The sequence below is a fragment of the Chiloscyllium plagiosum genome, unplaced genomic scaffold, assembly GCF_037043375.1.
Source record: "Chiloscyllium plagiosum isolate Xiang-an unplaced genomic scaffold, Cpla_swu_hap1 HiC_scaffold_9, whole genome shotgun sequence".
Taxonomy (NCBI): domain Eukaryota; kingdom Metazoa; phylum Chordata; class Chondrichthyes; order Orectolobiformes; family Hemiscylliidae; genus Chiloscyllium; species Chiloscyllium plagiosum.
Window position 1 is genome coordinate 78,064,642 of NW_028270147.1, and position 25,106 is coordinate 78,089,747.

The 25,106-nt window shown below is 41.0% G+C and overlaps 1 protein-coding gene across 3 annotated transcripts in view; it reads left to right on the top strand.

Annotated features, from left to right (window-relative positions):
- The window catches only part of kcnt2a (potassium channel, subfamily T, member 2a), a 712,068-nt gene that overhangs the window by 429,164 nt on the left and 257,798 nt on the right, over positions 1–25,106 (top strand). For 2 of the 3 annotated variants that reach the window (XM_087990852.1, XM_087990854.1), the window contains exons 23-24: positions 7,410–7,481; positions 11,947–12,081. In XM_087990852.1, the coding sequence (XP_087846978.1) occupies positions 7,410–7,481; positions 11,947–12,081 (207 nt within the window). The remainder of the gene's footprint in view (positions 1–7,409; positions 7,482–11,946; positions 12,082–25,106) is intronic. The other variant, XM_087990853.1, reaches the window with a different exon arrangement.

The window sequence follows — 25,106 nt, forward strand, 5'->3', positions numbered from 1 at the left end:
GTGAGGGATTTCGGTCATCTGACGCTTAAAGGGGACTAATGCTATCACTGAGCAGGCCAGACATAAGAAAAACTTTACAATTGACTGGAATAAGGTATTCGCATAGATAGCAAAGAAGGAAATTTATAATAGAAAATAACAAGAAATATAAATAACATTTAAACCATTACACAGGGAGCAAAATAAAAACAACTGTAACATACATATGAAATCAATGGAAACAAATAAAAGAAGGAAAGGCAAAACAATATGTTTTTCACCTGCAGTGCTAACTTGCCTCTGAGATCCGATATTCGCAAAACTAGTTTTGCTGACCCACAGTTTTTCTTCACCAGTGGTGACTACGTAAGCCATTTAAAAGCTCGTTCCGCCCTGTCTGATCAAAGACTAACTTTTTTAGCTGTCTTCAGAGTGGGAATGGTAAATCATTAGCCAAGTTTGTGCGGTGACGGTGCAGATTTCTGTGCAGATTTCATTAGTTAGGACTGCAGCTGCACACCCCGTGGAGATGTCTGTGTGGACATCAGAAGTTATAGCCAGGAATATTGCGTGGTAATGATGACAAACACTGACTGCCTTACCTCTATTAGAGAAATCCGCAATGGGCCTGGTCTCTTGCCTTGCCACCTGAAACAGTTTTGTGCAAATACATCTAGATTTGTCACCCTTTTATCAGAATTTTATTTTAAAAATTGTGAAGCTATTAGAAAATTGGCTAGATTTTTTATTTTAAGAACGTTGAGGAATCCTATAATTTCTGAAACCAAAACACGATGAAATGATATTTACAGTACTCAGGCAAAGAAATCCATAGATCTCTATTCGCCTTCATTTCTTCAGCAAACAGGCGACAATCGCCATCTGCTGACAGTAGTTAATATTGCATGACAACCAGCACAGAAACACAAATCCAAACCTGTTGGAAGTCTTGTTATAACGGTAAACAACCAAAGCATTTTGTTCTGCCACATATCAAATTCATTGTTGAGTATCCACTGAAATTTTCAAACAGCCAGCAAAGTAAAGGAGGGTCATTTTCATTAGAAAACATCTGGTTACAAAATAATTAACTGATTGAGTAAAATCAGCAGGAGACTTTATGTTCACCATTTGGGACACACGGTAGTGCATTTAGGACTGGGCTGAGGAGGAGAAACTTCCTCACCCAGGGTGTAGTTGTGCTGTGGGATTCTCTGCCATAAAAAGCAGCTGAGGCCAAAATATTGACAGTTTCCAAGAAGGAGCTAGATTTGGTTCTTAAGGCCTAAGGGACGATAAAGAATTGAATTGAATGGAATTGAATTGAATTTATTGTCATGTGTACCGAGGCACAGTGAAAAGCTTTGTCTTGCGAGCAATACAGGCAGATCACATAGTTAAGTAGCATAGATAGTAAATAATAGGTAAACAGCGGCAAAAACAAAAACACAGGTACAGGCGGATGCTTAGAGTTTGTGAGTCCATTTAGTATTCTAACAACAGTAAGGCTAGTAACTTTCGAAACTGGCTGGTGTGTGTGTTCAGGCTTCTGTACCTTTTCCCTGTGGTAGAGGTAGATGGTAAAGGATGTTCAGGTCAAATGTATAGTGAGAAATCAGTAACAGGGGATTGAGTAGAAGGTCAGTCATGATCATCATGAATGGTGAAGCAGATTCGAAGGGCTGAATGGCCTCTGCTGCTCCTATTTTCTATGTTTCAGCTTATTTTGCAAAATAAACTCAAGCCATGACTCAATCTAGTCATTTGCTGGTTATGAATTTGGGTTTACCGTGGTTAGTTTGTCGAGTTAGTTTTGTCTCATTGCTCCTTGAGTGGCCTGAGCATGTTATTTTAAGAGGTGCTGACTCCCATCACACCATATCGACAGCATCTGTAACCCTGCCAGGTAGCAATAGCTCTTCCTTCTGAACAGAACTGGGTACTCCTGTCTTTAGCACCTGTCTTTTGTAAGAGTCCTTTGCTTTGACTATTATAACTTACGTTTGAATAATGTAACATTTACAAGAAAAACAGCGCCCCGTTCTCTTATTTAAAAAAGTGAGCCCCCTACAGATCTCCCACCTAAACTGTGGCAGGGAACTAGAAGAATGCCCCCAAGCCCCCAGAGAAGAGCCTATCGTATGTGTTTTGCAGCAAAACACTATCGTATGTGTTTTGCTGGGCTCACACTGTGCAATATCTGGAGTTGGGAGGTCCCTAGAGAATTCATGACTGGGTGCCTGCTAACTACTCTTAACAAAGACCCTCTCAACTTTCTGTTCAATACCAAAAATCTTTGATTCACCGCCTGCCCCTTCATAGACAAGTTCCGGCAAAAATAGATTTCCATGAAAAATAAAGCCTTTTTTTGTCTTCTCCTTCCCTGCCCAGAGGCCAGTTTGATATCTTTGCTGGTGTAGGGGTTAACAGTGTATCTGAAGGCAATGTGCCATTGCAGTTGGGACAAATCTTGGTTGACAGGGGACTCTAAGGTCCAAAGTGTGCCCATAAATCAGGCAGCCCCACCCCAGAGTCCACTGGGAGGCCACTAGGGTTCACCTGTAATCTCCTCAGAAACTTCTCAGTCGAATTAAATGGCTTAATTGGGCTCCTGGAAGGTGGCATGGTAATGTGAAGACAACAGACATGTCACCTGGCACCACCTCATGCCAATCTTACCAGCACCAAGGACTGCAGATGCTGGAGAGTCAGAGTCGAAAAGTGTGGCGCTGGAAAAGCACAGCAGGTCAGGCAGCATCCGAGGAGCAGGAGAGTCGACGTTTCAGGCAGAAACCTTTCATCAGGAATGTGATTATGAACTGCTTATGTCCGAAGCATGAACTCTCCTGCTTCTCAGATGCTGCCTGAACTGCTGTGCTTTTCCAGCGCCACACATTTTGACTCTTAGCATCACCAAGCCCATTCCCAGAGAGACGATTCTTGATCAGTAGGGAATCGAGAGTTATGGGGAAAGGGACAGGAAATTTAACGTGAAGAATATCAGATCAGGCATAGTCCCATTGAATGGTAGAACAGGCTTGAGGGGCTGAACGGCCTACTTCTATTCCTATTTTTTGTGTTTTTATAAGGCCGATAACACTCAGCCCTATAGGTGCTGAGCCGGTTTCTGCTTACCCGGTTCAGATAATGATTACAGACTCCAGCTCTACCGCTCTTAAATCTCCTCCAATTGCAGACTCCATCTCTTCTGTGCTCATTACTCCAACTCCTCTAATCACAGATTCCCTTCCACTAGCTCTTGTTGCTCCTCCAGAAACAGAATTTCTAATTGGAGGAGCAGTGAGGGCAGGTGGGACACAAACTATCATTGGGCGAGCTAGAGTGGTTGCCTTTCAGGGGGCTTTTAGCTGAGCCGTTATCGATTGTTCAACATCTAGTGGGAGGTCAGGGAGAAGAGTCTAAAAGTGAAAGAACAGGACGTTCTGCCAGCAATGAGGCTGGCACAGGGTTTGTGGTTTCCAACTCTGCTCTCAAAAGATCAATTTTTACTTGACTCTGAAGGAGTTTTGTCTAAAACCCTGATTACTAATCTGTTTGTGATTTGGTGTTGTTCGCCCTGAGGAATTTTCCTTGATGTGAATCACTTCCTCTGTTTCACCCATATTTGTGGTGGTCCCTTCACATTTTTGAATGTGTCTGGAAGCCACAAGATTGAGCGCACCCTGGTCTAGGTTTTCCTGCTGCTCTGCCTTTTGCCGGTTGATGGACGGTTTTGCTTATGGCCTTTTCTCTGCTTTTCCTGGAGTTTCCCCTGAAGTTGCACAGGCTGCAACAACTCTGTTGCTGGGTGGTTCCTCAAGCTGCTTCAGGACCCGGTCAGTAATGAAACCAAGTGTGCTTGGCATTTTCAACAGTGCTGGTGGTGGGGGTGGGAACTAATCTAACATGAGAAGTGTGCGTCTTTATTTTAAACTATTTTTCCCTTAGACTATGCCAAATATATACATTACAAACTCAGCATGAACTCCAATCTGCCGCTGCTTCTGTCCTCTTCGTAATGTAGTCACCCTTTTGCCAATGCCATAGATTCCACGGACCTGTTGCAACGTTAACCCATTAGTCTACAACATGACAATGACTTAGTCTACTTGGGCCCTCAGTGATACAGGGGCACCTGGTGATGGAAGAGGCCTCCGCTCTCTGTCCACTGGGACCCAAACTCTGATCCTCTTTAGCAGGCTACTCTGTTGTTCCGAGAAAGAATTATTCATGGAGGAGCTGCACCCAGCCTCTGACAGTAGGGGCAGTGGCAGTGCCAAAGCCTCTAGTATGGGCAAAGTTTTATTTGTTGGAGTGTGGGGACTGAACCGTCCAGTGGCGGAAAGGATGAGGGGAGGTATCTGGGTGTGGTAAGAGAAGAAGTTTAAATGAAGGAGAGTTAGATGGGGGCTGAGGGAAGTACAGAACAAGTGTGGGTGGATGTGGAGGGAAGCAGGGATTAAATAGGGAAGGATGACGTGAGTGAGACAGAAGGGATTTCTTCAGATGCTGGTGAAATAATAAACCAGAATGTCCCATTTTTAAAGCAGGTATTTTAAAAGTCCCAACTTGTGACTCCACTGCTTCAAAGGGATTGAACTGTAGCCAAGTTCAAATGTTCCTTCCCAGTCTACTATAGTCAGGTCATCATTACAAGGAGGTGGACTTGCTGTCAGTTAATAGCCAGTCTTCCTCTATCTACAAATAGGTTAGAAACAATGAGCTGAACCTTGAACCAGGACCTTGGGCACTTTTCAAACCTGCACAGCGTCCGTTAAAATGATTTCACTGTCAAAATGCATAAGTACTGGAAAGTTCTTATGAGATGTTCATCTACTATTGGCGCTAGTCTGTTGGAGGTTTATAAGTAGGTTTCCAGCAGAGTAGCACTGGTGGAATGTGAGCAGCTTGGAGGCAACTCCCACGTGTGTTGCTGCACTGGCGATTTTAACTGGCAGTTTTCATTTCATCGTGTCTTCCTCTTCACTTACTGCCACTTCTGCTGTTCTTCCTCTCCCAGAACAGGGCAGCACGGTGGGCTCAGTGGTTAGCGCTGCTGCCTCACAGCACTGGGGACCTGGGTTTGATTCCAACCGCAGGTGACTGTCTGCATGGAGTTTGCACATTTTCCCTGTGTCTGTGTGGGTTTCTTCCAGGTGCTCCGGTTTCCACCCACACTTCCAAGATTGCTCAGAGTGTGCAGGCTAGGTGACATTAGCCCACATTAGGAGGGCTTGCTGTCATCATCATGCAGGAAAGCTCTCTCAGTGGGTTGCTGGGGGTGCCTTCATAAGGGGTGCCACATGATTCACAGAGATCCCCCCACCTCCAGCGACAATCTCAAAACTAGTGCATCACCGGTTGAACATGCCCAGACCAAATTCCTCATAGCAACCCTTCCCCACCAAATCACCATGATCTCCAAGCCTAACTCCATCCTGTCCTCAATCTGTGTCAGCCAGCTTCTTGTTCTCAGCCTGCCAGTAAGGCAATGCAGAAGTGCATTGATTCTTTAACTTGTTGAATGGTTTTGTCCCTTTTGTTCACCCTCAGTGGTTGCGCTCCTGGTGAAATAAGTGGGCCCACTTCCTCAGTCATACAGTTTATGGATTCCTCCTTTCTTCCCATGACCTCTGTTACTGTCATTGAGGATTCTTCCTGGGATGACAAGGAAATGAAACTCTGCCTCTGAACTTGTCTTTTGAATCACCTCAGCATCTACCATCAGACTTAAATCTGGCATAACCGTTCTGTCCCAAGTTGGGTTACACTCTCAATTATATTCATACAAGGTTCATTGATTAAATCAAAAGGAATATACTGCTCCTTGGGATTCGGATTGCTGGTGTTTTCTTGATAAGGTTGCTAATTCTTGCAGTCTGACCTCTCTTTACTGTTGACAGCAGTGGAAAATATTTCTGCTAATCCAGCATAGTCACAGATTTCCAACTTGCTTACAGTTTGAAACTAATTTCTTAATTGAATATTGCTAAAATTAATTTATATTCTTTCTTCATGTTGGGCTCCACCATGAATCTAGGGAACCCTATGAAATCTCCGAGCAGTTATCTTTTGACTGGTTTCTCATTACTGATGACTCTTTGACCGACGTTCCTTGACCAATTATTCTGTAATCATCTGTTCCTGGACCAGGGGCAACCGATGCAATTTATAACCGTCCTGGAGGGATTTGTGCTCCAGTTCCAACTCCAGCGAGGTCTGAGCACCTTCTTGCTTCTGTGTGCCAAGTCTGAAATGCCTTTACCGTTAACCGTAGATTCTGGCTGATTGAATGTAACCACGAGGTGTTCTTCTGTAAGGATCTCAAGTGATCAGCTCTTGTAGTTGCTGACTGTCAGCCTTCTTAAAGTCGTGCCTGAAGAAATCCTCACACCTCCACCCATGCCAAATCGAGGAGGTCATTAAGTGGAGCCATATCGCTGCTCACCATGTTGCATGAGCAATCTGTACCATTGTTCTTCGTGTTCTGTGCACTACCTATACTATTGCTTATCATAAGGTAGTTTTTCCAGGGTTGAAGTCTACACGCCTGTCCTCCCCTACCAGATTAGACTTTCCCCTACTCTGATAGGGAAAATGAGAGAAATGGTAAACAAATGAGGAGAAAAGGGCCTCCTACCTTAACGAAGGTATAGTTTACAGCATGATAACAGTTATGTACAAGTTGCACAAACATGATGTATATTGTCACAAAGACTATAAGGAAGGCACAGACATTGAGTCTCACTCCTTTGAGATCTTTGGCTGTTCTGCCACCAATTCCATTTGGCATCATCATAGTGGGTGGTATTTAAGGCACTCCTCAGCATTAACCCTTTCAGACCCTTGCATAACATTTCTTTTTGGCAAAATTCAGTTCCGTATTTCACAGGACACATCAACATTAAAGATCAAGAAAATGTGCTCAGACCAATACTTCAGTATAAAACTAAATTACACACATGACTATTTTTTAAAGCATAATGCTGTTCATACAAAATAATTATGACAAAGATTTTGAGGAAATTCCATTCCACGGTGATGTTAATATTGTAAACACAATAAAAATACGTGACTTGTAAATTATTTTCACATGGCATCCATTTGCAACATTGCATTGGCCATGTTTGATCTACTGTGACCATCGCGCTGTGTTCATTGCTTTCGGGCAGCCTCGTTTATGTTAAGGGGCAATAAAACATTGAGGCAAGAAGGATCTGAACATTTTTGAAAAATACATTCTTCAGAAGCTGATTATCTTTTAAAAAGTACATAGTGTTTTCATTATAAAAATCTATGCAAATATCATTTTAGCTTTAGGCAGTCTTTGTGTGTTCAAACTTCTCTTCACTTACATCCTTGCAGAAATGCTTGTTTCACAGTTACAATGTATGTAAAGCACAGTCTCTAAATTATGGCTTTCCCTCCAGGCCAGATGTACATTTTCTGGAAGCAATCTGCTGGTTTCCAATGGTTTACTACATGGTTGGCTCTATTGACAAGTATGTAAGACTTTGAGGCATGGCTGACAAAATGATAAAAGCTTTGTGTAATCTGTGCACAGTAATCGTTACTATTTTTAGCATGAGTTTTCTGTTTATTATTTCTTTTTTTTCCCCAAAAGTCTTATGTGGCAAAAGTAGATTAGTACTTTGTTGCATGAGCTGCATGTACATCTGTGTGTTTTTGTTCAGTGTTTGTGCATTACCTTTTGTGTATGTATTCTTGACTACTGCACTAAAAACACAACTGGACCACATTCAGTCTTCACTCTCAGAGATGCTGTGCTTGATGATAGCCCATCGCTGCTTTTGTCTAACAAGTAGTGAGTGTCCAGGACTTTAGGGAATTGATCCCGGATAATAAATATGAAAAGTTCATGCTCTCAGAATTAGTTGACAAATTTGCCTTTCCAGTTGTGAGCTGAGAGTTGAAATGCAGGTCAGCTCAAATAGAAGGAACACTTTGTCAACTCGGTGCCAAAATACATGAGTGAGAGGTCACTGCACCAAACCTGACAACATTCAATATGGATTAGTAATCTGTAACAAGCCACATTGTGGTGAAAAATCAACACCTTTACTTTGGGTGCAGCTAGCAATGGATAATATCAGTTCAAGATCACAAAGGTAAATCTTACTGTCAATCTGACCCATGCTGTAATAATAACAACATATTATTTTAATATGGACAATAGCTAGGGCAAATGTTCTGACAAGTAATCTTCTAGAAACATCCTCCAGAAACTGAAGTTTAAGGGCAACGTGTGATGTGAATTCAAACATTTAACTTGATATAAAGTAAGATAAATCTGAATATTTGCAGCTTTCACTGTTTTTATTAATGTTTTCCAACATTTACATTTTTATTTAGTAATGGGGAAGCAATGGCCTAGTTTTACCACTAGACTATTTATCTACAGACTCAGGTAATGTTCTGGGGACCCAGGTTTAAATCCAGCCATGGCAAATCATGGAATTTAGTTCAAGAAAATATCTTGAATCAAGAGTATAATGATGATCATAAAATCATTGCACATCGTCAGAAAAAAACAGCTGGTTCATTCATGTCCTTTGGGGAAGGAAATCTGCCATCCTTACCTGGTCTAGCCTACATGTGACACCAGCCCCACAACAAAGTTAGCTCTACTCATAACGATCTTCTGAAATGACCTAGCAACTACACACTTGTAACGATCACTACAAAGTCTGAAAAAAAGAAATAAAACTGGGCAAATCACCTGGCATCAACTTAGGCAACAGAAATGACAATGGCATAAACAACCATGTCAAATTTCCTCCCTAATGGCAACCGACACCTTCTCTGGGACAACTAGGGACAGACAATAAATGCAGGCCCAGCCAGAGATGCCAATATTGTATGAGTGAAGAAAAAAGAAATGAAGGCACTGCATTTAGTTTTATTTTGGTCCCATTTGACCTTTACCTTTCACCTATACCCATACCCAACCCCCACATGTACACACTCGCTGTTTCTCTCTCTCTCTCTCTATCCCCCTCTCTCCCTCTCCCCCTCATTCTCTCTCTCTCTCTCACTCATACTCACACGTAAATACACACACACACAAACACACCCACACGTACACATAAGTATTGGAATCAAAGCTCTCTACCACATCATTGCCTGTATTTATTGCTTTGGAGGTTGTATCCAGAGACATAAGTTGTAGCCCCTGTATATCACTCTGTTGCCCAACATTTGGCAATCGGCAGGCCTAACACAATACATTGAAGCAGATTCAGGGCTGTTGCTTTCCAACCTATGCATTTCAGGGCATCACAAAAGAGCAGCTGGAAAAAGCATTACTGAATACTGTATTTCTTATCTCAAAAGCTTTTGGTTCAGTGATAGACGTGTGGTTCCTTATCAGCACAGGACACCCAGTAAAAGCCAACTTTCCAAAAAATAAATGACTTGGAAGTTGATAAGTGGATGATTATCAATTGAGCATCTTCATTATGGAATTGCTGCTCCACTGGTGATGCCTGGCCCACTGGTTGTCATTTTCCTGCTTATTTATATAAAATAATACATCAAATCTTCTCTTTAAAACCAAAGCATGACGAACCTGCAATTTTTTGAGACTGACAAATAAGTGGCAAAACAAATAGATTTTAAGCTTAAGGCTAATTTTCCCAGCCATAAAAAAAGTTGTTTTTTTTCCAGTGATTTTGGATTGATCTCTTGTGCCAGAAGTTGAGCAATGCAGGAAAGGCCAACAGTGGAGAAATAACTGATAAGTGGCCCACAGAACAGATCGTTGCCTAGATGAATCAAGCTTTTAAAATAAGAATTTATTCAGGCTGGATTACATACTACACAAATTTAGGAAAAATCCAATTCCTAGATTATTTCTTGACTTTTAAACACAATGATTGATTTCCAGTTATGAATTACGAATCCTCCAGCGTGTTTCTATAATTGGTATTTAATTGTTAAGCTGTAGAGAGTTCTGCGGACTTTAATTTTACATTATCTGGTGTAGACGAGTTATGTTTCCTAAAGTTGCGATTTCGCTTGAGCATCGATTTTGTTTTATTTATTCTCAACAACACTTTGGGAAAATGTACAAGGACCTCTGGCCATTGTTGATTTTCAAGCTTCCCTTTCAATACTTTTTGCATGGTCTGCAGATGTTACATCCTTGACTTCACTAAACATAAATTCAAAGAAAAGTAATAGTATTACAAAAAGTACATTGATAGTGACATTGCTTCTGTAATGCTCTAAGTTACCGGGCAAGATTTTTGCTGGCTCCGTTGAGTGGAACTGGGGCATTAATGCCATGAAAATGAAAGGGATGGACTTATAGTGACCCACTGCTACTTTGAGCTGGCTGCTAACTTATTTAAAAAGCCCGACTGTTACAGATGATAAGGAAATTGAGGTCCAATGATGTACACAATGGTCATTGCTATTTGGGGGGCCAACTGATCTGAAATACATTGTAACTCTCTGTCCATCATTAACCAACAGCTCAAGGGAAGTGGACCAAAAATGTAGGGTCTTTTGCTCTTATTTTTGCGGGGCCCGGGGGACATGACTGTTTCTGTGTCAGCTACTGCTGCCTTTGATCTCTGACTCCTCTGCAATTGATATCTCCTTCTACAATAGTTAAAATCTGTCCCACCATGTTCTCTCTTTTGTCATGAAGCATCAGAATCAGATCCATGGACCAAGTGCCTCCAGATTAACTCTAATCCACTTGACTCTTTGCTTGCACAGTCTCAAATTATGTTGAAATTTCTTGCCTTATGCAAGCTCATGCCTTAAACATTAACCAGTCTGCTCTCTCCACAGATGTTGACTAACCTACTGAGTCTTTCGGCTGTTTTTGACTGTTGTTAATGAGTTAGTTGTTGTACAGTGTATGTTTTATGCAAAAAAAACCTATGTTTTAACATTGTTTTCAGTTAAAACAAGGATGAAAAATCAGACTTTCAATCATCAATTGATATGCAGGAAGAAACAAGGAAAAATACTATTTTTATCAGAGATTTAATACAATGGTTCAGTTTTCCCAGCTAGTGGCAAAGGGACAAGGAGGCTAACAAAAACTGCCCTCAAAGTTTTAGCAAGCGCTGCAGCATGGACTTCCTTTTTTCAGTATCGTTGTCAGTTTGTTGCCTTCTATAGAAAATTTGTAACATCCAGCATTGAGGGCACACTGATCAACTAATCAATACTGAAGTATTCTCACAGACTGCAAAATGGATGTAAAAAAGAAGGGTGTACAAATCACCTCTAAATCATTGGACAGAAAGCAATTTAAATCTCTGGATGTAGAGAATTAAAGATGAAATGTAAATGTCAGCATATAAACTTCACAGAATATTTATAGTATATTTAAAATTTGCAGTGTTTACATGTTGCTGTGGGAAAATAAAAGTTCATACTTATGAATTTTTTTTTCAGGGCCATAAAGCTTGTTCAGGAGAAATTATGAGTTAGTGCACTGTTTTAAAAAAAAGCTATTTCTGTTTGAACAAGAGTTAACTTGATAATTGCTCTTTACAGCTATAATAATGTGCAAATAGTTGAAATTCATGCTAAAGCAATTAATTTAATTGATTATGTATGCAAAGACTGCAAGTGCACAGTCTGTGACCAATTCTTAAATTTCCATGTTTAACTGTGCATGTGCTGACCTCAGAAATTGCCATCAGTTTTGCGCAGTAATAGTGGTGAAGACTGGGAGCCTCACTGTAATTACTGCCACAAATTCCAAATCAATGTCATAATTGCTCTGACATCCTTTCAGTACATCTTTGTTTTATATGTTGGTAAGTATTGTACAAATACTGTCTCAACAATTTTGGATTAATTGTTTACCTTAATGTATTGACTTTATTTGGCTCTAGGGCATATTCTGTTGCATATTAATTCATGATACATCCAGAGACTGTTGATAAATTGCATTAATTTACCCCGTCTCTTGTTCAAAAGCCTAGATGATCTACTAAGATGTGGAGTGACATTTGCTGCCAATATGGTTGTGGTAGACAAAGAAAGCACAATGAGTGCTGAGGAAGATTACATGGCAGATGCCAAAACGATTGTAAATGTGCAAACGCTTTTTAGGTGAGTGTTATATTAGTACATAAAAGGTTGTCGTCTTCGCTTTTAATGGTGGTATTGTGAAGTACCCAAGTCTTTTAACATTCAAAACAACAACCCATTATTTGCCCATGATGACTGATGTACTGGTACCAAATTAGGCTGAGAAAACTCCAAAACCAGATATCAAAATAAAGGTTCTGGAGATGCACCGAGGTTACATTACAATCTAAAATGGGAAAAAAAATGACTTAATGTTTCAGGTGGACACTTCAGATACTAGTGCTAAGATTAGAGTGGTGCTGGAAAAGTACAGCAGGTCAGGCAGCATCCAAGGAGCAGGAAAATCGACGTTTCGGGCAGGAGCCCTTCATCACGAAAAGCTTCAGATACTACCTGACTTGCTCTGTGTTTTTGTTCTGTTTTCAGCATAATGGTACAATAAGTTTAATTCTGCACTAATTGTGTATAATACACATTAGCAGCAAATATGAAATTTATTATTAAAGCAAATTTTGGGTTGAGCAGACATGGAATCAAATCAATAGATAGTTTTGGCAAATCAGCGAAAAAAAATCATTCAATTTGAGCTGATACTATAGTGCAAAGTATTGCTTTCTGCTAAAATTGCCACCCCATTTAATAACGTCCTTCAGAACATAGAACATTATGGCACAGTACAAGCCCTTGGCCCTCGATGTTGCGCCGACCTGTGAAATCAATTTGAAGCCTATCTATCCTACACTATTCCACTTTCATCCATATGTTGATCCAATGACCATTTAAATGCCCTTAAAGTTGGCGAGTCTACTACAGTTTCAGGCAGGGCGTTCCACGCTTCTACTACACTCTGAGCAAAGAAAATCCTTCTGACATCAGTCCTATGTCTATCACCCCTCAATTTAAAGCTATGTCCCTTCGTGCTAGCCATCACCATCTGAGGAAAAAAGCTCTCACTGTCCACCCTATCTAACCCTCTGATTATCTTATATGTCTCAATTAAATCACCTCTCAACCTTCTTCACTCTAACAAAAACAGCCTCAAGTCCCTCAGCCTTTTCCCATAAGACCTTCCCTTCATACCAAGCAGCATCCTAGCAAATCTCCTCTGAACTCTTTCCAAAGCTTCCACATTCTTCCTAGAATGTGGTGACCAGAACTGTATAGGTACGCCATCAAGAGCATTCTGTCAGGATGTATCACTGCCTGGTATAGCAACTGTACCATTCAAGATTGGAGTAGGTTACAGAGAGTGGTGAACTCGGCCCAGACAATCACAAAGGCCAACCTCCCATCTATAGAATCCATCTACCGGTCCCGCTGTCAAGGAAAGGCCGCCAGCATTCTCAAAGATGCATCTCACCCTGGCAATGTTTTTCTACAACTCTAGCAATAAGGAGAAGGTACAGAAGCCTGAACACACACACCAGTCAGTTTCAAAACAGTTTCTACCCTACTGTTGTTAGAATACTGAATGGACTCACAAACTCTTAACATTCGCCTGTACCTGTGTCTTTGTTTTAGCCGCTGTTTACCTATTATTTACTATCTATGCTACTTAACTCTGTGATCTGACTATATTGCTCACAAGACAAAATGTTTCACTGTGCCTCGGTACACGTGACAATAGATTCAATTCAGTTCAATTCACAATACTCCAAGTGTAGCCACACCAGAGTTTCATACAGCTGCACAATGACCTAATGGCTCCAAAACTCAATCCCTCTACCAATAAAAGCTAACACACCGTATGCCATTTTAACAACCCTATCAACCTGTGTGGCAACTTTCAGGGATCTATGTACATGGGTACCAAGATCTCTCTGCTCATCTACACCACAAAGAATCTTACCATTAGCCCAGTACTCTGATTTCCTGTTGCTCCTTCCAAAATGAATCACCTCACACTTTTCCGCATTAAAACCCATTTGCCACCTCTCAGTCCAGCTCTGCAGCTTATCTATGTCCCCCTGTAACTTGCAACATCCTTTGGCACTATCCACAACTCCATTGACCTTAGTGTCATCTGCAAATTTACTACCCCAAGCTTCTCTGCCTTCATTTTGGTCATTTATAAAAAATGACAAACAACAGTGGACCCAGAACAGATCCTTGAGTACACAACTAGTAACTGAACTCCAGGATGAACATTTCCCATCAACCACCACCCTCTGTCTTCTTTCAGCCAGCCAATTTCTGATCCAAACTGCTAAATCACCCTCAATCCCATCCCTCTGTATTTTATGCAATAGCCTACAGTTGGGAACCTTCTCAAACGCTTTACTGAAATCCATATACACCACATCAACTGCTTTACCCTCATCCACCTGTTTGATCACCTTCTCATAGAACTCAGTAAGGCTTGTGAGGTACGACCTACCCTTCACAAAACCATATTGGCTATCCCTAATCAACTTATTCCTTTGCAGATGACTATAAATCCTATCTCTTATAACCTTTTTGAACTCTTAACCACAACCAAAATACAGCTCACTAGTCTGTAATTACCAGGATTGTCTCTACTCCCCTTCTTGAACAAGGGGACAGCATTTGCTATCCTCCAGTCTTCTGGCATATGCCTGTAGACAATGACTATATAATATTCAAAGCCCAAAGGCTCTGCAATCTCCTCCCTGGCTTCCCAGAGAATCCTAGCATAAATTCTAACCAGCCCAAGAGACTTATCTATTTTCGCACTTTTCAGAATTGCTAACACCTCCTCCTTGTGAACTTCAATCCAGTCTAGCCCAGTAGCCTGTATCTCAGTATTCTCCTCAACAACATTGTCTTTTTCTAGTGTGAATACTGATGAAAACTATTCATTTAATGCTTCTCCTATTTCCTTGGACTCCACGCACAACTTCTCACTACTGTCCTTGATTGGCCCTAATCTTACTTGAGGTGAAAGTGAGGACTGCAAATACTGGAGATCAGAGTTGAGAGTATGATGCTGGAAAAGCCCAGCAGGTCAGACAGCATCCAAGGAGCAGGAAAATCGACCTTTTGGGCATAAGCCCTTCCTCAGGAACGAGGCTGGGAGCTTCGGGGGTCGAGAGATAAATGGGAGGGGGATGGAGCTGGGCGGAAGGTAGCTGAGAGTACAATAGGTGGATAGAGGTGGGGATCATGGAGATAGGGCGGAGGGGAGGATGGAGTGGATAGGTGGGAAGGAAGATGGACAGGTAAAACAGGTCATGAGGATGGTGCTGAGCTGGACGGTTGGATCTGGGATAAGGTGGGGGGAGGGGAAATGTGGAAACTGGTGAAATACACATTGATGCCATGCAGTTGGAGGGTCCCAAGGCAGAAGATGAGGTGTTCTTCCTCTAGGCGTCAAGTGGTAAGGGAGTGGCGATGGAGGAGGCCCAGGATCAAATGCAATTTGTATCTTCAACCTTTTAAAATGGAATTAATACTATAGAACCGTGAGTTCAATTCCCTCACTGGCTGAGGTTACCATGAAGAATTCTCCTTTTCAATCTCTCCTCATGCCTGAGCTGTGCAGACCCTCATGTGAAACCAGTACCAGTTGTCTCTCTAATGAATGATAAAGTTATGATCTGGTAAGACTATGGCAACCTTACCTTTTATTGGAGAATTGCTTTGCATAACTATTTCAACAATTGAAAAATGCCTTACAAGTGGCAGAGGATTTCCTTTTTCACCTTCACACTCTGCTTCTGATTAATACAATTACAGTTCTGGTAAAATATGTTGAATTACTCTTTACTGCTTCCAAACAGCAAAGAATTTAACACTCCTGAATGGTTACATTAAATAGAAGATTCCAACTTCTAAAACAGAAAAGACGATGATAAAAATTAATTTGTTGGTGAGAAACAGTATTTTATGTTTTCTCAAAATTAAATTGAGTAAATTTTGATGTTAATGGGCACTAAACATTTTTTCATTATATCTCTAAAGGGCGGCTTTATTTTTGTTAATTGGTGCTGGATTTAAAACAAATTAGAAAATGATTTATTTCATTGGATATTTTAATTTATCTCACCACTAATCAGAATTACTTTTAATTGTACACTCTTAGTTGCCAAATTGAATTATGTTCTGCCTCAGGTCATTTGGAATCCAAGGCTCTCCTTACATTGTCCCAGTAATACTCCTCACCCAAGGAATGAAAAGAACACTCACTGTGCTAAATGCAGATTTTATGTTTCCCAAATGCTATATTCTTATGATTTATGTTAGAAAAAAATGTCAATTACTGCAGGACTTGGCAGATTTTTTACAGTGCTTTAAGATAAGTCATTACGTTATGAGTGATCAAGCTCATTTTACTCATGGTCCTTTAGAGACCATAGACTTTCAGGCCATCTGTCTTAGCATTGTGAAAATCTAACGGCTTTCATCTTGAAATTTAACATTCAATGCTTAAAAGCATCTTGGATTAAAGCACGAAGAGGGTAAATCCTCAAGACCACATTCCTATGAGTTTTCTTATCATGTTTCTGAAAATGACGTATTTTCGTCATTAGCTTCCCCACCGTAGCCATCTGCTACAAGTAAGGTGGTACTGCTTATAAATCCAACAGAGCAATCAGGAAATTAAATATTTATTCATTATTGATAAATCTATATGCTCTATAAGTCTTTCTGAATGAGAATAGCCGGTGATTTCAACGAATGTGTTTAACAGCTATGATGTCATCCTTCCCGCCTTCAAATCGCGAAGGAAACTGTTTTTGACCAAACAATCTTCCAGCATTAGAGGTCCGTGGTCCAGTTTTACTTCTGTAACTGTGTGAAATTTACTGAAATACTTCAAAATTTCTATTTGTTCTTGTTAGAGTTTCATATTCACAAAGAATGCTCTCATTAAGAACACTTTATTCTGGTCCTCAATCTCTTGCAAAAATCACAATTCCTTGTTCAGTTTTTATAAACTTAAAACATTGGGAAATTTGGCTTTCTGTAATTGTTACTAGGAAGGAAAAAAAGCCTGGTTGTACAGTTAATGAGGAAACAGTGGCAACTTACCTTCCAGTCATTTTCGTGAATCTCAACTTTTCTCATAACCCTGAGTAGGGGTGGGGACCAACACTGAAATAGGTGTTAGAACTGGAGTAAACTGTCTTCTTGAAATTCTCACTGATATTCAGTTACAATTAAGCAACCTTTAATTTGATTACTGGTTCAGTTGAGTTTATAAAATAATGATTAGTTGATTATAAAATAATATAAAATAATAATTAGTGAAAGTTTCCATAAACGTAAACATAATTATTTTCAAATGTGGACCATTTTGTATCTGGCATTTTAGCGATAGCTACATTTTTAAAATCGAGCCCTTGTAATTTGAGAACAAATGTATTACTTAAATACACTGAATTGCTTTGTCCCTATTTTTTGAGAAAAAAAAAGCAAACAGCAAACACTTAAATTTACATTCATCTATTGCCTTCATTTTTGTGTGTAGACAGTAAGGTTGTTCTTGATTCATTAATCATAGTGATTGAAACTATGGCGCCCATCTGTCAGGCCCCACCATATCCCAATCTGCAAACTGGCCTTTGGGAATTTAGTAGCCAAATAAGAATAAAGTTTTGCTCAGCTCTGAACATTGAACAGCTGCCTGAGTGAAATGACTGCTGCTTATACAAAATGAACTCGCAACTTAAGCCATTAAGTTGTGTTAGCGGCCCGTTCACAATCTCAGCCTTCCGTATGATCCAATGTTGAGCTTGACCTCATATCAGGTGCACTGCTTGTAATTTTCCAATTTTTCAGGGTTCTAGAATGCTCCCAGCAGTTTGGAAGTTAGCAAATGCAACAATGCTATTGAAGAAAGGACAGAAGAAGTAAATCAGAAATTGTACGCCAGTCAGGTCAATGTGTCATTGGGTATGCCCTTCAATCTGGTATTAATGATGTGGAGGTGCCAGTGTTGGACTGGGTTGGGCAAGGTCAAAAATCACATGACACCAAGTTATAGCCCAATGGGTTTATTTGAAAACACTAGCTTTTGGATTAGCACATGATGAAGGAGCAATGCCCCAAAAGCTAGCTTTTTCAAATACACCCATTGGACTATAACCTGGTGTCATCTATTATAAAGGAAGTCTAAACAAGCCATTAAGAAAGTCATATAATCAACCACTGTCAAGACAGTTTGAAATAGCAGAGAAAGCTCCTCAGAAAGGAAAATCCTGTTTGACAAATTTATTGGGAAGTTTTGAGGATCTGTCTTAGAGGGCAGGGAAAGTGGATTTCCAAAAAGGACTTTGATAATGTGCCATAACAATTACAACCTTAATACAAAAGAAAAGGACTTAAGGACTTAGAGGTCATTTATTAGCATGCATAGAGGATTAGTTAGTCGATAGGAAGAATAGGGATAGATGGGACTTTTTCAACAAGGCAGGCTTTAATGATTAGAGTGTGCCCTGGTGTAGTGCTTTAAAAATTGTGTTATATGTTTTGTCCACTTAAGGCTACATTATCCATATACCAGTAGAAAGATTCCAGAATGAAGGAACCCATATTTTAATAAGTCGTACAGTTCGGATTCTGAATGATGCCTGTGAGTTCTTACAGTTTCTTCCTAAAACTGCAAAACAAGGAGGGGTGTTGGGCCTTGGTCATTTCCAAGTCACACCTGATCCTGAGGTGTACGATAACATTGCTCAACAGGTTGATTTTAAAAAAAGGTTAATTTTTTTCTTAAAGTTGCGAACAATGCCACTGACTTGCCAAAGAAACAGAGAGTAATGTAACTCAGTTTGGGCGTAGGGAGGAACTACAAGCTGCTGAGCCAAGTGTTTGAGGCTGCGAAGCGATAAAGACAAGTCAAGTGAGTGAGTGACAAGGTAGCAGGTGGAATATGCTGTGGTGAAGTGTATGATGATTATTCACGAGAGTGAAAAAAGGGAAACAGAATATTTTGAAAAGGCATGAAACTTGTCAATTTTGATTTTCGCTGACATTAGCCTGCAGCTGCAGCAAACAATTAGGAAGGGAAATTGTTTGTTAGTTTTTTTTTGCTATGGGATTAGAATTTTTAAAAAATTGTTCTTGGGATTTAGACATCGCTGGCTCGGCTGATGTTTATTACTCATCTCTGTTTGCTCTGATGAAGGTGGTGGTGAGCTGCTACCTTAAACTTCTGTGGTCCTTGGGGTGTCAGGACACCGACAGTACTGTTGGGAAGGGAGTTCTGGGACTTTGATCCAGTAACAGTGAAGAAATAGCAATGAGTTATGGGGAGGAGATGGTGAAACTGCAGGTGGTGGTGTTTCCGAGCTCCGCTATCTTTGTCCTGGTAAGTGGTAGGTGTCAGAGGTTTGAAAGGTACTATCGAATGAGCCTTGGTGAGCTACTGCAATGCACCTTGTAGATGGCACACACTGCTGTCACTGCTGGTCGATGGGAGTGAACAATGGAGGTGATGAATGGGTGCTCATCAAGCAGGCTGGAGCTGAGATCCTTGGCCTGCAACCACCACAACCATCTTCCTTTGTGCTAGTCATGATTTGGAGGTGCTGGTGTTGGACTGGGGTGAACAAAGTTAAGAATCACACAACAGGAAGCACAGGCTTTTGAAGGGCTTCTTCTTCAGGTGATTATTGAGCAGAATCATAAGGCACAGAATTTATAGCAACTGGATTGCAGGGTCATGGAATGTAATATTAAACAAATTTAGCTTAAGTCTTTCATCTTTTAGGATGATCATGTTAGTTTCGGTTCCTTCATGTGTAAATCCCAAAACTTTTTTAAAGTTATATTCTCAAGGTAACTTTTAACAATAGGTGCCATCTCAACTCAGATAATGCATTGAAGGTGTGAGGTTAAAGCCTGTCTGTGTCCCAGTATTAGGTCAGACTGATTGTATTTCGAAAGTGGGATTTACAGAGTCTTGCTCCACAACCACCTGATGAAGAAGCAGCACTTCAAAAGCTAGTGCTTCCAAGTAAACCTGTTGGACTATAACCTGGTGTTGTGTGATTTTTACCCGAGTGCAGTGTTTCCCCCTTGATTCCCATTGACTCCAGTTTTACTAGGACTCGTTGCTGCCACACTTCGTGAAATGCTGCCTTGGTGTCAAGGGTGGTTACTCCAAACTCGCCTCTGGAGTTCAGTTCTTTTGATCACATTTGGACCAAGGATGTAGTGAGGTTAGGAGCCGAATGACTCTGGCATTTCAGACTAGTAGCTCAAATGAGCAGGTTGTCTTATGAAGAAAGGTTGGACAGCCCCGACTTTTATCCATCGACTTTTAGATGAATGAGAGGTTATTTAATTGAAACTCAAAAGGCAGTGAGGGATTTTGCAAAAGCGGATGTTTCCTTGTACAGTAAAAGCAAGAATGTGGACTACTGTTTAAAAATCAGGAGACACCCATTTTAAAACAGAGATGAGGTAAGAAAGATTTATGTTAGTCTTTGGAACACTTCTTGAAAAGATGATGGATGGATTTTTTAAGGGGAGTGTTGGTCAGATTCTTGTTCAGCAAGAAGCTGCATTGTTATCAGTATGAGACAGGAGTATGGATTTGAGGTAACTATCAAAACAATGATGATTTTATTGAATGGCAGGGCAGGTTGAAGGGGCAGAATGGCCTATTCCTGCTCCTTGTTTTTGTTGTAACCAAATTGAGCGCCAGTGAGAAATGCTTTCCTTTGCAATCTGCTTGATAATACTTCTGATGACTTCTTGCAGTAGTTTGCTGATGGTCAAGAGGGGACTGATAGGGCAGTGGTTGGCTGGGTTGGATTTGTCTGGCTTCGTTTGGCAATGCAGACCTAGGCAAATTTCCACAATGACTGGCGAATAGCCAGAATTGTAGCTGGCTAGTTCTGAAGCACACGTCTTCAGTACTATTGCTGGAATGTAGTCAGAACCTTTGCAGTATCCGGCATAATCAGCCATTTCATGATATCGTGTATTCAGCCATTTCATGATATCGAATATTCAGCCATTTCATGATATCATGTGTTCAGCTATTTCATGATATCACATGGAGAGCATCAAGCTGTTTCAAGACCAATATCTGTGATGCTGGGCACCTCAGCGAAAATACAAAAATAACAATTCTTACTACGATGGTCCAGAGTTTTTGTCAGCCCATGCCTGGAATAATGTATGTTGTTGTAGCCTGACATTTAAGTAAGGATATGCTTGTGACTGGATTCTCAAAGGATTAGTTGTTGCGATTAGAGGGTTGTGCCCTGGTTAGAGTCTGAGTACACTTAGCTGACATTATTCAAAACTTAGAAGAATAAGATGTGATGTTATTGAAATATACAAGATTGCATATGCATTGGACAGGGGAACACAGAGAGGTTGTTTCACTTGGTGAGGGGTTCTGGAGCATGGAGAAACACCATTAGGATAAGGGTGTGATCATTTCAAACTGAGTTGAGGAGGAATTTCTTCACACAAAAGTTTATGAAACTTTGGAATTTTCTACCCTGAAGAGTGTGGATGCTCCTTTGCAGAATATAGGGTGACAAATTTCTGATGTTGCAGAGAATCAAGGGATTTGGGAACAGTGTGGGAAAGTGGAATTAAAGCCAAAGATGGCAGCATTTAGTCACAAAACAGTCTCCATATAGTCTACTCTTCGTCCAATTTCTTATTTACTTAGGCTTTTATAGCCACCTCATCACCAACATGGCCTATTTTCACTTCTTTCGCATTACCTATCTCTGTCCCTTCTTCAGTCTATCTGCTGCTGAAGCCCTTATCCATGCTTCTCTTGCATCAATTCTTGATGATTCCAATGCTGACCTGACCAGCTTCCCATCTTACACCCTCCATAAACTTGGGCTCACCTGGACTTCCGATAGTCATGACCTGATTCTTATTAAGTTCTATTCATCCATTACTTCTGTGCTCGCTTACTAATATTGGTTCCTGATCTGTCCAATGCCCACATTTTAAAGTTTTTATCCTTGTCTTTCAGTCCCTTCATAGCCTTTCCCTTCTTTATCTCTTGTTACAAACAGTGGAAGAATATGGAATAATTTCCCTCTAATACACACCTCGCTATTGGCAACATGATATAGTTTCAAGAAGGAATTTAACCTCCTAAGTGCTGTGGCTTTTATGAATGGGCACAAAGTGTGTTCTGGAATGTTAAATGAAAATAAATGATAGAGGTTTAATGGCAACCGACTTCTTATTCATTGATGCACACACATGGATCATATACAGCGAACAGATAGAGAGTTGTGGTTGTTGGATGTCAGTCACCTCAGCTCCAGGACATCTCTGCAGGAGGTCTTTGGGAGAGTATCCTTGGCTTAACCATCTTTAGTTGCTTCGTCAATGACCTTCCCTCCATCATAAGGTCAGAAGTGGGGATGTTAACTAATTACTGCACAATGTTCAGCCATATTTATGATTACTCAGATACTGAAGCAGGCCATGTCCACATGCAACCAAGGCCATGTTGGTGATGAGGTGGCTATAAAAGACCAAGACGATATCAAGGCTTGAGCTGGAAAATTAAAAGTAACATTTGCATCACACAAGTCCCAGGCAATGCCTGTCTCCAAAAATAATGAATCTGACTTTCGGCCATTGACATTCAATGACATTGAGATAATTGAATTCTCTCACTATCAACGTTGTGGTTACCATGGACCAGAATGTGTACCAGACGTGCTCCTGCAGTGAGGATATGCAGGCAGAAGAAATTGTTTCACTTTTCTGCCTATACTGGATTTTTTTACCATTGGGCAGGTCAGTGGTTAGGAATCATCCACCCCGATTCCCCAAAGCCTGTCACCATGTATAGAGCACAGGTCAGGAGTGTGATGTAATATTCCCTCCTGTCTGGATGAGTGCAACTCCAACAAAACTCAAGAAGATTGATACCATTCAGGACAAAGCAGCCCATGAATTGGCACCACATCTACAAATGTTCACTCCCTCCACCATTGGTGCTCAGTGGCAGCAGCTTGTACCAGCTACAAAAAATTCTGAAGGCTCATTTGATGACACCTTCTAAACCCACAGCTCCAGGGCCTAGAAGGACAAAGGCTGGAGATACATTGAAACAGCGTTGCCTACAAAGCCTCTTTCAAGCCACACATCATCCAGACGTATAACTCTACCACCAATCCTTCACTGTCGCTGGGCCAAATTCCTGAAGCTCCTCCCAATTTGAGTGTATCTTTACCACATAGACTTGAGCCGTTAAAGAAGGCAGCTCATCCACTTCTCAAGAACAAATAGAGATGAGCATGCCCCCTGAATGAATGAGACAGAGCACATAAATGAAGATGCTTTCTGAAGATTTAGCATGCATGGATATCTTTAGGAGGAGCCCAAACATGCTATTATTGTGATTCTACAAGAATTTAGGTGGAGCCATCACATCCCTGACAAATTTCTCTGTTCACTGTTTGGAAGTTTCTGCTGATGATCTCTCAATAGTTTATTCAGTACAGCAGTAGGCTTGTGGGTTTGGCCCAGCATTGATATGTAGTCAAAAATAAATTAGTCCTATTTCTCTGCCTACAGTGATTTATTTTCATTAGGCTTCTCCTTTCTTCTTGGTAAGGTGGCTTCAATTTGAGCTTCACAGCCCATACTGACTTTTACTGGCCTACTTGAGAAATTAAGGTACTTACTGTCTTTGTTGAGAGTGTAGTGCTGGAAAAGCACAGCAAATCAGGCAGCATCTGAGGAGAGGAGAATTGACGTTTCAGGCATAAGCCCCTTCATCAGGAATGACCTCATTCCTGATGAAAAGGGCTTATGCCTGAAACGTCAATTCTCCTGCTCCTTGGATGCTGCCTGAACTGCTGTGCTTTTCTAGCAGCACACTCTGAACTCTGATCTCCACCATCTGCAATCCTCACTTTCTCCTACTTACTATCTTAGCCATCTCCTGTCACAAGACCACAGTACTACTTTCTATTTCCTCACAAATGTATTGATGGGGTTCAGCTTTTGGTTATATTATGGGTGATATTTAATATCCTATCAATATTCCAGCTGTAAGTGACCTCCAAAATGCCTCTATTTGTAGTCCCATCTTCTTGGGGTCTACGTGCCTAAGACCCATTGTCAGTTCACATTTCCTTAATTATAAGAGTGTTCTCCTTGTGCCTTTGCCTGTTGTGGTGCTGCACTGGCTGCAACATGTCTAACTTTTAATCGACTATACTCTGGTTTTGGATGATGTCCTTGAGCAGATTAAAGCCTAAACGGTCTGTGTCCAGGTGGCACCAGTCTGGTTTGGTACTGACTGGCAACAGTGAGGGCACTGACAGAATGGGAGGTTTGAGAGAGAGGTTTGTTCTCAACGGAGCTCCAGTCACTCTCCTGGGCAGTCTGTCAGTAATGTCTTAGAGGACACGTTGCTGGTCAGCTGTGATACCCTGCATGTCCCTTTGCATGCTGTAGTTTGCAAACATTTTGAGTTAGAATGGCAACAATTGGTCTCAGTTTGTCCAGCACTTTGCAGACATTGAGTAGTTGCTCCATAGGTGTGCTGTAATGAAAGCTGCAAGATCAGTTACCTGGAGCTCCATCACAGTTGGGTTGATGAATGTGTAAATGCAGTTGGTCACCACTTCCACACTGGTTACATTCGGTCTGTAAAGTCACATCAAAGTTCTCAGCTGAGTTCCAATGTACAGGACTAAACCTGTGTTCACACTCACTCTCTGGTGAGCAAGTGCCTGTGGTATCTTTGCTTCCAGCTTTTGTTGCAGTCCATTTGTGTCTGGTATCTCATCACAAGCGGATCCCGTCTTTAATCTCTCCTCAAAGATACATGCAGTGTCAGTAACCGAGCTGGTGGCTGCGATGGTCAAATCAAGTGATTGCTGTTTGTTTTCATCATCGCTTCCTCCTTGTTTTTCTTCCTTAACCGGCCAGATATTCTTCTGGGGCAAAAAAAGAACAGAAGGGTTTTGGTTATGGAGCAGAAGGTAGAAAAGCAAAGATGCATGTATGCATTGTCTTCAAAGATCAGAAGAGAATGTAAGATGAGGACTATGTGGGACATAAGAAGGAGGGTCGAGTATGAGGTTGCTGTCATTTTAGATAGTCCCATCATCCATGGAGGTCAGACCATT